At 25.8% G+C, this 14,984-nt stretch overlaps 1 protein-coding gene across 1 annotated transcript in view; it reads left to right on the top strand.

Moving 5' to 3' along the window:
• Positions 1-1,010: 1,010 nt before the first annotated feature.
• LOC112596555 (scavenger receptor class B member 1-like) overlaps positions 1,011-14,984 on the top strand; it is a 90,569-nt gene continuing 76,595 nt past the window's right edge. Inside the window, exon 1 of the mRNA XM_025342307.1 lies at positions 1,011-1,514. Coding sequence (XP_025198092.1) covers positions 1,400-1,514 — 115 coding nt within the window. The 5' untranslated portion in view covers positions 1,011-1,399. The remainder of the gene's footprint in view (positions 1,515-14,984) is intronic.

Here is a 14,984-nt window from a genome sequence, read left to right as displayed (position 1 = left end):
TAAGTTGCAGCATTTTTAACAGCTTTTCTTCATGCATAATTTAAAAAAAAATCACAGTCTTTCTAGCTCTGCCGAGAATATTAAAATAAGACAATTTATTAAGTTGTAGGATGATAACAAACATGTCATATTTTATGGTACTGCGGCTTTTGTACTTAAAAAAATATTGATGTTACTTTACTCTGTATGCCATACCCATTACAATATAATATGGTCGTGTTGTTTCAGCTTCGTAATGACGACAAAAAATTATTTTTTCAACGTACTGCGCTATTACTGATGTTTCGACAGAAAGAAAATATGAACGTCAATATAACAAACTGGTAGAAAAATATAAAAACCGTACAATAATCACGTTTATGCCATCGATAATAAAATTTAAAATTGAAATAATCTAGCCTTTAGCAAATTAATTCAACTATTAACGCGCCATAAGAAAAATCATTTAAAAATTATTACTTATTATTGTTTAAATCGTAAAAGATCGTTAAATAAAGACTTATGTTAAAAAAAAATAAAAATAATTATTATTATTTCAATAAATATAGGATAACTGATTAAATATACTAAATTTAGTGATATATTAATATGTCATATTATAATAATAACTGGTATTTTTAGATAAATACGTTCACGTGCGTATATAATGACAAATTTGTTTATGGTTCATGTCAACGAAAATCGTAATAACTTCATTTAAGTATAGAGTGATCCATTTAACACATTAAACTGATTTTCTAGGTTAATTACTGTTGGTCTAAGTTTCGTACATAATATGAATACTGTAGTGGATATTTCTGACTCGACAATGCATTAAAAAAAAAAAAAAAACAATAACTTAAATATATTTGTCAAAAACCAGGAAGGAAATAACGATGATACACACTCTGTACAATATAGTATTTATAGTGGCAACTTGTAAGACGTAAGTTATAACGTATTGATAAACGCTAATAATTATTGTCGTACACGCGTCGTTATTGACAGTCGCGTCAAGTACGCCACGGGATACTACTTTTCCGCTCGTTGTCGCCGATAACGACCGCCATATTTTATTGTAAAATTTCAAAAATAGTTTAGTGTTAACCGTCTATTTCTGATCGCGCACGCACTAAATCCACGGTAATCGCGACATAGTGAAATCGTGACGTCGACGACACAATAACCATACAAAAAAATATACCATAGTTATTATTCGTGGACATCGTATCGTAGAATCTGTCGGTTGGCCGACAGTTAATCATCTGTCGCCAATCGTAATAAACGAGAAAAACTATAATCATCGTCATCGCTTCCAGATGACTGTCGGTCCTCCCCGTCAAAATCACGACGTCACAAATCGTGGACAATAAAATAACACGATATATCTGTGTGTTTTGCTAAGTAGGAATTACAATTAATGCGATTTGAACTTAAATCCGTTTTAGATTTTTTCAATCTGAAATCACTCGATTTAAACCGACCGCGGACGATGAGAATGCTGCTCAACTTTATCGAACCGCTGTACGGAGGAGGTAACGTATATAATATAGTTGTTGTACCGCTTATAATATTCGTGTTATATAGTTAAACACAACTGTCAGGTATTAATTATGTACTACGCATTTATAGAACTTGACGATTAAACTAATAATAATACTAACTTTCCATAATAATACGATACGATAACATTAAATACACTTTTTATGCATTACTTACAATAATTGACATAAAATCGCGGTTATGTGTCGACGATTCATAAACAAGCTGACGATAATACGCGATAATATTTAGTACCGAGGTTATACTCAGATTTTTCTGACCTATAACCATAGTATAGTGAGTATGTAACAAATTACAATATGATTTATAATTTATAAATAACGGCTTCGGGGTCATATGAAATTGTCGATTTTTACAGCATTATGGACATGTGAATAATAAATAGAATACTTTTTGCATCCAGCATGCCCATCTTAAAGCCTCGTAACTTTGAAAAACGTGTCGTTAGATCGGAGGTTTAGTCTCGTATATAGATTTGTAGATCGAAGTTCACGACCGATATTTTGTCTTTTTACCGCGATACGCGATATAAAAAAAAAAAATCCAGAAACAATACGATCGAGAATGTATAGAAAACTGTTACTCGATAATCATGAATCACAAGTATGTTATAAAGGCGTTATTAAACCTCTATTATTCCGTGTTCCTTGTATACTGTATATCAAAGTTGATGTTTGTATAGATTTCTACCATTTTATCACGCATATAATAATTTACATAATTAAATTTTACTTCTGAAAAAAAAAAAAAAACTATAGTTATTTAAAAAACAATAACTTAATATTTTGAACTTATTGATAATGTGATTCGAATTACTTATAATAACTTATTTATTCAATAATACCGTTAGAAATGATACGGTCTAAACGGATTACAAGGAAGATGGCGTTAAGTTCAATATAGCCTTAAACAATAAGGTGGTAGCTTAGTCTCAATGTAGCTTTACAAGGTTTACCGATAAAATAACACCAACTTTCTGAAAGCCACCGCCGCGCCGCTGCGTACTGCCCGATTACTGACGACTTTTGATCAAACTGTTTAAAACGTCAACAAAGTGTCACCATTAATTATAGACAATTTATAGCTTTACATCAATTTATATACCTAGTTTTGTGGTCATTATATGCTAAAATGGCTATTGTATAAGTATCTATTTAAACTATATAATAAGCACATTCAGTACAACGAAACGCACCGCCTGTTTCATGGTGGATTATGATGTGTCCACTCTGGGTAACTTTTAAAAGTATGAGCACAATGGTCACCGTTATTATTATTCACGTGCCTCTACGAGACATTTTTGGAATTTATAATGTTTAAGTATTGTAATGTATTGTTGTACAATAATGTCTATGTGTTTGGTAAATCCAAGTACAATTTTGATAAAATATTTACACGACATGTAAAATACTAAGTGTTAAGACGTTATTCGATTCTTATAAGCATTCATAGTCCTTGATGATTGACTAGACATTTTGGATCAGTATCCAATCAAGAATCGAGACTTCATAAAATCGAAGCGTAGTAGATAAACCAAATATTTTATCAAACAAATTGGTAGATTTATATACATGTGAGCATTTTATTAAAATTAAATAATTAATCAATGAATAGAATACATTAATATGACAATAATATTATAAAAATAACCATCCGTTTATTGTATAAGTGTACGATTTTAACACACATAAATAAGTAAATAATATTATTATTTATATAGTAACACACACATATACTTAAAAAGCTTAGTTCTGCCAATAAAAATTGCCCTTAATAATGTCAATGAGGATACACGTTACATATATATTTGATTATCAATAATCATAAAACAATAATAACATATATAGATCGTTACATCGTATCAATGTTTTTATGGGATGATGCGCATCCACGAATAATTCAATTTTTTTATGGTTATAATAAATTAAAACAAACATTAGTAGAAAATGTAATTGAATGCAATTATATAAAACTATATAGTAGTTGTAGCTGTAATAAATAGATAAACATTTTTAAAAACCGGCGCTATAAATATTATTTTATGGTAAAATAATATTTAAATCGAGTACTTTAATACTTTTATTGACTGTCGTCGGTTGAATATTCGCATAGCTTTTTCTTTCTATTATTAAGTGTAACAAAATAATTTAATATTTGTTTAACACATTATAATATACAGTTTAACTTGTACTGAACTTGTAATGCGTAACAAAACTAGATATTTGATGAAATGAATAATCTATGAAAAGTTTAACTTTATCATAAATATATATTATAAATTAATAATTTATAAAAATTCATGATTAATCAAAACGGGTTAAAATACTCAATACGATGCTTTCCTATTCATTTCAGAATTTTTTTTTTTTTTTACAAATTAAAATACTATTCCATTAGAAGAAATACCTAGTAAAAATATTACAATATTATTTAAAATATCCAAACTAATTTAATATTAATATTATTTATAATACATAATAAATTATATAATGTATTGTTCGATTATAAAAGTTCTATTTCTTTCTAACATATTAAAAGTCGGTATTCAAAAATAGGTTTTTTGGTTTTTTTAGAGAAATAAAAATAATTGTTGAATGTTATATTATATGACATTGTTATATGACCTTATAACTAATAAAATGACTGTAAGAGAAATACATGTCTAATTTTTGATTTCTCAGTCATAATATTATTTATAGCGCATTCTTAATTGTTAATCCAATTATTCAATTTCAAAAATTATCAACATCATGAGTGTCGGAAAATAGTGTTAAATGCGGAATGAATAATAATACTTAAATACTATTATAACCATAGAAATATTATTATTTTGTATTTTACGTCAGTGGATGTAATTCAGAAATACCTAGGATTGTTCACACGTAACAATTTATGACTTTTTAAGACATAAAAAAAAAACTTTGATAATACATCACAATATATTATATAGAATGTATTACAGCTGATCTTATTCAGAAAATTCTTGTAAATATATTTATACATGATATTGATGTGAATTGGTAGCAACAATAAGAATTACTATATAGTCCAAAGCGACATGTACTAGAAAGGTCTCATCACAAAAGATGTATAATATTGTTCTCTAATGATATAATCACTAAAAAAGTCTTGTAAGCTAAAATTTTCAAGGTCTCGCCGGCATTTTAAAACTGAACGACTGTTAAATTCACAGCTGGAAATACTTAAGTGATTATCATAACTAATAATCCGGAAGTTGCAGTAAATATCTAAAAAAAAAAAAAACCAACTAATCACAGACGTTTTGTCGCTTTCGAATACAACAACAATAAACAGGTACCCACTTCTTCAGACTTCGGCTTAAAGTATTATACAGACATCGACTATCGAAATTATATTATTGTAATGTAATAAAAGCGAAATTAATACAAGTCATCGCTTGTCCTTTGTCGTGTTCCGGTAGACAATATTCATTGCATAAAATAAGTTGCATACTACTCTATAACAATAACTGTTTTAAGTTTTAACTGCCATACACGTGTAAGTGCATGATTTAATTTATTTTTGAAATATCAGGTTACTGTATAATTTTATTTAATTACATAGCAAGAAAGGAGCTCTAGTTTCACGTATATTTTCACATATACAGTTTGTTGATTATTATATTAATGAATAATGTAAGCGAGTTGACTGCACAGTGTTCAATGTTAGTGCTTTAAACTTTGCGTCAATTCATAATTATGACGTATGCATGATAAAAGTTAAGACATACTATTTAAAATGTAATAGGATCGTTAAAGAGGATACAAAATATGTCGTTCAAAGTCTTTGTTTCAATGGTGTAGTATGTTTGATCGATATTTGTTGAGGTTTGAGGTACCTGAGTGTTTATTATTATGAAGGTGTGTTGTAATAATAGGTAGTTTTTTTATAAAGTGTAATGTTAGCTGTTTGGATATCAATTTCATATTATTTTATTAAAATTTTGATAATTCATTGCGTGTACTCGGATTTGTGTATACGTCGAACTAGTCGTAGTATTTTTAAACGAAATTCCTACTAAATTTATTTCATTGCAATCATCTGTTCATGTTAGCTGGTTGTTTAATATTACAGTTTGTTTACGATAGACGTTTACCGGTGTCGTAATATATAATATTTCTATAAAATACAGAAATGTAATAACTACATTTCATTTTTGTATTTTTTACAATATTATAATTGTAAAATTGATGCACCAGTAATTTCGAAGATTTGTTAATATTTCGGTGATATTTAGTACTTATGATATTTAACTAGCAGCATATACATTCTACAACCCAATGGCATCGCGATAATCATTGCTCAAAATAATTCTATTGTAACCTATACAGATATTCTGAGTCTCAAACAACCCAAAGTACGTTACAATATACGCTCCGAGACACATCATGTACATCATATTATAATATACTTACAGTATTATATACTGATTATTGTTATTACTTTATCAGATTAAAGCGGTTATATAAATAAAAAAAAAAAAAATTCAAAAAATTGATTAGTAAGTGACTAACTCGGAATATAATACTTATTTTGCCAAATGAGAAATGGGTAATTTTTTTAAGATTCTTACTAAGATTATTAGTAGTGATGTAGGTAGGAAATTCATATTTAGAATTTTTTTTATTAATAATCTTTTAATAATTGTTTTAATTAATAAAATATATTTCTAAATTAAATTTAAAACATTTTAATTTTTTATAAGATCTATGAACAAACATAAGGTTATATTTAAAATGAAAAATTAAATTAAATAAATTTCAAATTACATATTATTATTCAGCTTGTGTTTTTTTATAATAGGTGCATAATATATCAAGAAACAAAATCTGTTGTTTAAAAGCAAACCAAATCAATAATTCGTAATAATCGTATTGTAATTATTAAATTAAAATATTGTTTTGTTTATGGAATAAAAAAAAAAAAAATAGAAAAAAAGAGTACTCAGAATAAGTACTTTGATGTATTTACTGCATAAAATTTAGTCATTATTTCAATGCGAATGAATGGTATACGCTTATAGTTAATAACGAATCACCTCACAAATTAAAAAAAAAAAAAAAAAAAAACAATAATAACTCTATAAACAAGCAAAAATATGAGGTCGCGGGCCTAATTATTTTAAATACGCAAATGTTTACCTTCCTCGCGGCTCTTAAATGGCGCTGATGCGTTGACGTTTGGAACGCGTGTGAAGGTACCTGCCTCGTTATCCAATCATACATAATATTATAATGATAAGTTATTGCAATTTCCTGTTTTTCAACAATTATAATTTGAGCCGTTATAATATTTATAATTTTGCGAGTCATAAAATATAATAATAAACACTAAGTATAGATACATAACTGAATGGATTACCAGTCAACCAATTATACTGTAGTACGATACCAACCAATTATGTAAGTATCTAAAATTATATTTTTAAATATTAGTTACAAGTTAGTTATACACTTTATGGCAAGATCAATTGCACTATGATATTCTTAAAGATAACTGAAAAATGGTATTTTAATAATTTTATTTTGTCTAAAAGATTGCCCGATAGGTATCTATATGGTGATATTAAACTTTGGGAACATACTGTTTAAAAGTATTCTTTTCAAAATCATGAAAATTGACTTGAAATGTTAGAAAAGCAAGTAAATAGACTAACCCTTACAATATAATTATCTTCTACGTCAAAATGATAATATTCCCTTATAGCAGAATTACTTTTAAAAGGATCTATATCCTATTTTCAAAATTTAAAAAATGTCAATTTCTTTTTCACCATAATGAAATAATGTAACCGACATTGCTTTAAGTACAGTTGTCTATAGCCATGTTTGTTAACAATTCACTACAAAAATATTTTTCTTACTTTCATAATTATTTTCAAAGTGTCATCAACTCATCAATGGTTATTGGTTAAGTTCTTTCATCGGTTTTCCTTGTCATGATTTTTATTTTTATTTACTTAACACTTATTATTACAACTACTAATGGTGTTATTTTGAAAAAAAATAATGTGTAGGCATTAGTGTATTACTTAAAATAAATAAAAACAAATAATAATTAATCAATAAAGATCCATACATACACTTAGCCGTGGTAGCAGTAAAATATTATTTTCTCGGGGGTTACGGTAAATGTAGTTCGGCTGCATTTTACCACCACTGTGATAGTGCGTCTGTGTGTATGGACTATAAAGTTTAAACGAAAATTTAAAAATTTAAAAAAAAAAAAAACATTAAAGATATACAATCATTATTTATTTTATTATCAAAACAGTTAAGTTATTAAAATAAGTACTTAATATTAAATTTGTATATGTATATACATTACATGTCTTGTAAAAAACCCAGATACAATTTTTTTGTTTTACGGAAAATGAATCAATAGGTAATGAAAATGCCCAGAGTAATTGGGAAAAACATCATTTTGGTGACATTTTATATCCATAAATTCATTAAAGCCATGCAAGCAAAGTTTACAAAATGTTTAATACAAATAATATATAGGTAGGTAGAATGGCGTAATCGTATAATATACTCCTATATATACTCCTAATATATATAATCCTTATAAAATTGATTATTATTTTTATCAAAGAGATATCGATAAACTCATAATTTAAAATCAAAAACCATTAGTCCTAAGTATTTTATTATGTGTTATTAAAATTAATAATATATTATAGTTTATAAAGTAGGTACTTATTTTTAATGTGCGGTCCACAATCACACCACACGTTAGTATATATCGTACCTATAGTATTATTCCCAAGATTAAAAATTTATGGTGAGCGCTATGTTTATAACGTAGTCTATTTTACTATAGTTATAACAGATGGTGAATCTAAATCACCCTTAACGATGTTAATCGATAGATCGTCTTACCCCAACTGTTTTAGTTAAAACAAGTAATAATTTAATGACAACAGGTTTATACAATAGGATGTATAGATCTCGAGAAATAAACAAAAAAAAATTACTGAGCTATATTAAAAAAAAAAAGTTGAATTAACGGCTAAGAAAATCGATAGACGATATAAGCATATTTTATTTCGTTTCTTAAGCCGAATTTTTTCTTTTATTCGATCAAAAAACACTTGAGGATATTAAAATTATTCAATATCTATGAAATTTAATTTATGGTTGTATTACTCGTAAATGTTTGATATGAAACTATTTGAGTTTTAGAGTCTCGGTGACTTGAAAGATGAGATGCTATTATATTATACTTTTTTTTAATATGTTCTACACAATATCATAAGTTGTAGAATTATGTTTCAGATATTTCAATTAGAATCTTTAATCAGGTTTTTATAAATTTTAATCGCAATATTACATATCATATAACATTGAAAGTTGGAAATCGATAACCATTCATCGATTTGTTGGCACTATTTGAAAATGTATAAAATATCTTTGATATTTATTTTTATTTTTTTATTTTCTGTAAACAGTAGTTCTTGTTAATAGAAGACATTTCAACTTTCAATTGAAAATTCATCGAAAGTGGCGTTTGGAGAATAATCAAAAACTATAATATAACATTGTATACGAATAAATTTTAAATCAATCGTGGCAATTAAAAATAAATATTCAAGGTCTCTTCTACTGTATTTATATAGTTATTATATTTTTTATAATATTTGGTATCTAAATGTATAAGGAGCTTTATAATTTTTGCAATACGCTGTAGGTATATCTTCTAACTTTTTATCTCGTAATAAATTATGCAAAATAATGTTTTATTAATTTTCGCGTTCCAAAAATTGGTTTTCTGATGCTGATACATACACAAAGATAATACATATCTCGCGTTGTCTGTGAATTTGTATTCAGTTTTACACGAAATTAATTATATCAATCTGCACGTGTTTGAGATTAACTTAAGTTTCTCGTTACTCATTATATTTTCAACCTTTGGGGATAGGAGAAATTTATTTTAATCCAGCTTAACATTTTGAGATAAAGTATATTATTATAATCTATTTCATGTGTATTTTAATCATACGTATTAACATTGATTATAAATATGTTATACGTATATATCAACCTTGAGTTATATAGTTATAACTATATATTTTTTTTTATCAGCTTATGTGCTTTTGAAAACGTTTATATTTAATAAGTATAATTTGATGTACTTATAGTAGTTTACTACTTATTCAGAGATAATTTAAGATTCTGAGTGAAGTGATGGATGTATTGATTTTACAAAGATGTGTGTTTATTTATTTATTTTTTTTTTGTCACCTTTTGGGACAGTAAAAATGCTTTGATTTTCAACTTTGAAGATGAGTTTTGAGTTAGAAAATTGGATCAAGTTAGTACTTAACAGGATCAAAAGTAAAACTATTTCTAGCACTTTCAACAAAACAACCAGGAAAAACAAGAAAAATAAGGAAAAAGAGAAATTTTACGCAAAACCATTTAAATAATAAACTTTGAAGATCAAAGATGCAGGAATGTATCTATATTATCATGTTTTAGATTTAACAATATTAAAAACCTAAATAATCTGCACTAAAATAAAACAAAACTATTAATTTTTTTTTATTATTATTGTTATTAATATCCAATTATTTATAAAATGGAAAAACAACAATTTGAGGTTTAAAATAATAAATATCATCGTTTGTCAAACACTAAGTTCTGATACACCTACTTTATACATTATATCGGCTGTGTAGTATTTACATACGATTGTAATTTATCTATAGTAGATATATGTTTAAAACTAAAATGTAATGTATTATTTAATATTCTAAAATATGCATTTATTTGCATTAAAACAATTGATAGTGATAGTCTGATTTTCAGATAAACAAATATCACTTTATCTTCTTTTGAAATTTTTAAGGTCGTTTTACATATAGCTTCTAAATTTAATAATTTTGCTTTAAATTTATATTGCACTAATTTAATTTAATTTATTGGATAATGGATTTAGTTTACAATTTAATAAAATATATGTCATTGATAAAAAAAACCATAATATTGTGACATGGAGTTCAGGCACGTACAACTTTCACCTTAACCACGACCATCAGTAATCGGGATTTAAGCTGTAAATCAGGCAATTATTTAAAAAAACTGCCAGTTTTTTAATCTTAATGCACACTTACCAAGTAAAAAAAAACCATTAACTTCAAAAATGATTTTAAATAGTATTTTTTTCCAATTGATTATTATTTAACTTTATATGTCTTTGCAATCAGTAATCTGATAATAAATTGCAAATTATTAGTGAAACGGTGTTGTACTACCTATAATTAAATAAAAATAATAGTTACTGCCATATAGCCTGTAGGTGATCGTGACAAAAACTGCACTGGAATCTTTTTTAAAATATAAATACTAAGAATGTATAATGCAACGTCACTGCATAAGGTAAACAATTCTACATTAAAAAATTGATTTATTTCACAAAATCGCGTATAGGTACTTATATTTTATAGGCAGTTAAAACGTAATGATAATTATTTAACGAAGGTTTAAGCTTAAGGCTTAAAGTATACTCAAACAGTATTTTAGAGTTAAAAATAAAATTCAATAGTTCTACATCAAAAACAATTTGCTGAATCCGTTATTGCAGCTGTTGGCAAATTAACAACTTAACTCACCCACGTGACGAGTTGAATTATAAATGTTATACAAATTTTCTGTAATTTATGAAACCAAAATATAACTTGAAGTAATCAATATATAATGCGTCGTCTCGTGTATTTGGTTTCAATTAGTAACATGATATTATGGTAAATATTTGAAGTAGGTTAGTGGAGCGTAATATAATGAGCTACTGCAGATGTAGTCATCATTAATTCATATGGGGTAACAACTGACCTTGTGGGTGTATATACAGGTACTAATAACTCCAAAAGGGAAGTAGTGATAACAAACGAATTTAGAATGGTAGTAAGTCGTCATCTACACTGACTGGGAGCGGCAATAACTGTTGTTTGTACGTCAATTTGAATGCGTTTAAAATAGGTATATACAATTTCAATCAATAATTTACTGCATGTAAATGCATTTTATAATAGGCGCTTAAAATTTTTAGGTTATATGTATATATATATAAACAAATTTTTTCTACAAAATAGACTTTTTAATTTTTATTGTTCATTTATTTGGTTTTGGGATTTTTCTGGAATGGCAACAATTTTTAATTTTTTGAAAAATTTAATGCATAACTAGAGATGAGGAAGTTCCCTTAAAATTTTTTTATCTCATCTTTAAATATTTTCTAAAAAATATATTAATGATTGAATGATTGATACAGTTACAGTGTTCAATGCTTACTTGCATGTTTCTGATTAAAAATTGAAAAAAATATATAAATTAATTTTATTGTACTAAAATTTATAAATTTTTTTTTTTACAATACCCTTCACTTACTAATAACATAAATCAACCTACTCTTTAAAATAACTAATCACTTTTTTCAGTATATAATTACTTATAGATCTTAATGTTTAAATACAAATTTTCTTTTGGATTGAAAGTAATAAATATAATTAAAATATACAAGTCAATACTAATAACACTTGCGTAGTATTTAAAAAAAAAAATAGTTACTTTTTAATTGTAATCACAGTCCGTACAATATCTAATAATGTCTTTTGAATCAGTTATTAATAATTAATGATCATATCGACAATATTGTAGTATTTTTTAACTTAATTTTATTACATACATCTACATTTATCACCCATTTATTGTGTCGTGGTAGATAATAATAATGAGTTATTAGTGGATAAATATTATTATTAAAACGTGTACACACAAACTTCGTTTATTAAAGATAGATAAGATTGTTATTTTAACAAAACAAAATTAATATCTTTAAATATTTTAGTAATTTTTATTTTTAGAACAATGTATGTAATTATTTTTACTATTATGAAGGTAATAATAATATATTATTATACAAGCTATAACTCTTTCCATTGTTTATGTTGCAATATTTTTCATTTAACAATATGCATCGTAATAAATATATTAATATGTAGATAACTAAATTTGTATAAAAAATGTAATTTCAATTTCTTAATTTAAATCATCTGTAATTGTTATTTTTGATTTATTAAAAAAATTTATTTAAATGATTGATTAGTATTAATAATCATTTCATATCTGCATGTTAAAATACTCAAAAATATAATACACTCGGAAAAAATGCATACAATGTTTGTATTTATTATTGTAATAAAATATTAAAATTTAATAAAAGAGAGGATGAATATATCAGAGAACATGTCAACTTCTCGGTTTCTATACAGTTTAAAATAAATGATAATAAATGACTAAGAAATTCATTTATATCCAAGTAAGTGCAAAATCAATCATTTTTTTTATTAAAATTCAAAATACTGCATTAAATTCTGGTATTGAAAATATAAATACATTACATTGTTTATAAAAATACTGACAAATACCAAATACTTTTTAATAATACATTTTATTAGGAGTTTTTATGCTTAAATATATTATACATTTATAATTATGATAATAAATTTCAATATTAATCCACTACCTATCTTGAAAAAAATTATTGTCTTTCAAATGCAGTATAAGTATCACTAATTGACCTGGACATTAAAACATTTATAATATATATAAAAAAAAAAAAATAGACTCGAAGACTCGATCACTTTTATAGTTTTTAATTATAAAACATAGATATATATACTTCAAAAGAAGATTTAACTATAGAAATTCAAATTAGAAAAAGTAAACAGAAATTAGAAATTTTAAGAAAAATAATAGTTAAAAAGAGACGAATTATACGGCATGTATGAAATAATGATAGAACTATTGTAAATTGCTAGTGCTAATACTAAACAATATCTATTTAAGTTCAATAATTATTGTCAACATAGAACTTTTGTACCAAAAACATGGATAAAATGAAAATTAGTAACCTTACAAAACCAAGAAAATACCTTGATGACCCCATAAGCTGATATTTTTAATATTTAATACTTATAAGCCCTATGAAAAAATAATCATTTACCATATTTAAGACCGAATAAAGTAAGCACTTGTGATAAGCCAACTTACTTAAGATCAATGAAACTACTGAAAGTGTTAAAAAAAAAAAATGTACAATAGACTGCATTAATAAATTATGACAATACATCAATACATCAAAAATGGTTTTTAACAAAACGAGTGGCGGGGTGGTTTTCACGGACCTAATAGTTGTATATAACATGGTTAATCACATCTTGTCACTAAAAAAAAAAAAAAAAAAAAAAAATGTACAAACGATTAACAGTTTTTGTAGATACATAATGTGAATTTTAAATTCTGTACTATACATTCGACGTTTTACTGTTAGATTAACACTCGATAACAAATTAAATCGGTAGTGCTGGAATCTGTATGGCTTTTGACATATCTCTCTATGCTTTAAGTAGAATTTTAACCAAGAGAATACATATTTGTATAGTTTTTATACCTGAAATCAGTATATATATATAAAAAAAAACTAAAGATGTCATTGCTGGAAAAGAACAATTAAAAAATATATTGATTGATAGGTCTGTTTGGGAATTTTACTGTATACAAGGCCCTTACAATTAATGAGAAGACACACATGAATATATATTTATTTTTTTCCATACACAATCGACTTATTATTACAATTTCAATAATCATACTCGTATTAATTTATTATAATGATTACTTTAGTAGTTTTGAAATCAAGATATTAACTAAGATATGATACCAGCCGTCTAGGTGTTTAATTGTTAAACAAAATGTGAAATAGTATTTAAAATATTGTTTTAACTACTTCAAATTTGTTTATGTTTTAATTTTTTTGTACGCTATTTTAAAAGGGTGACAGGAAAAAAAAACTGTAGGGAGACTTAAGCCAATAAAAAAAACCACTTCCCCATAATAAATACGACAGCGCCGTATAGTTTATACACCTAGTAGGTATAATAATATTATAATGCAACCGCTCGCTGAATCATGTGTTTCGCAATCATTCGTTAATGATATTTCGTGATTATTCGTTTGAAATCTATTATATCTTATGATAATATATTATCTCATACACCGATATCAATTAAACACGCGACTTTGATAGCCTTGTACGATTTTATTGTGTAGGGTACGCGCCGACACATGTATGTTACCACTATATAATATATTTAAATAATGGAGTCGTAAGAATTATATATATAGATACCGTATTCACATACAACAATATACATATAATACATATTAGTATATTAATATACGTGCGCATTAACAGCATATTATATTCGATAAATAGATAAAATATAATATACATAATATAATAATATTTTAACCTTATCGAAGCCGCCAAACGGCTAATGCCCTTGCAGTAGACCTACGGTGAGGATTCTGCCAGTTTCGAAACACGCGATAATAATAATGTTATTATAATAATAT

Source organism: Melanaphis sacchari, unplaced genomic scaffold (genome assembly GCF_002803265.2).
Source record: "Melanaphis sacchari strain LSU unplaced genomic scaffold, SCAv2.0 Contig32_pilon_pilon, whole genome shotgun sequence".
In the NCBI taxonomy this organism is placed as follows: Eukaryota; Metazoa; Arthropoda; class Insecta; order Hemiptera; family Aphididae; genus Melanaphis; species Melanaphis sacchari.
Note: the sequence above shows the minus strand (reverse complement) of the source record. Positions and strands in the feature narration are given on the sequence as shown.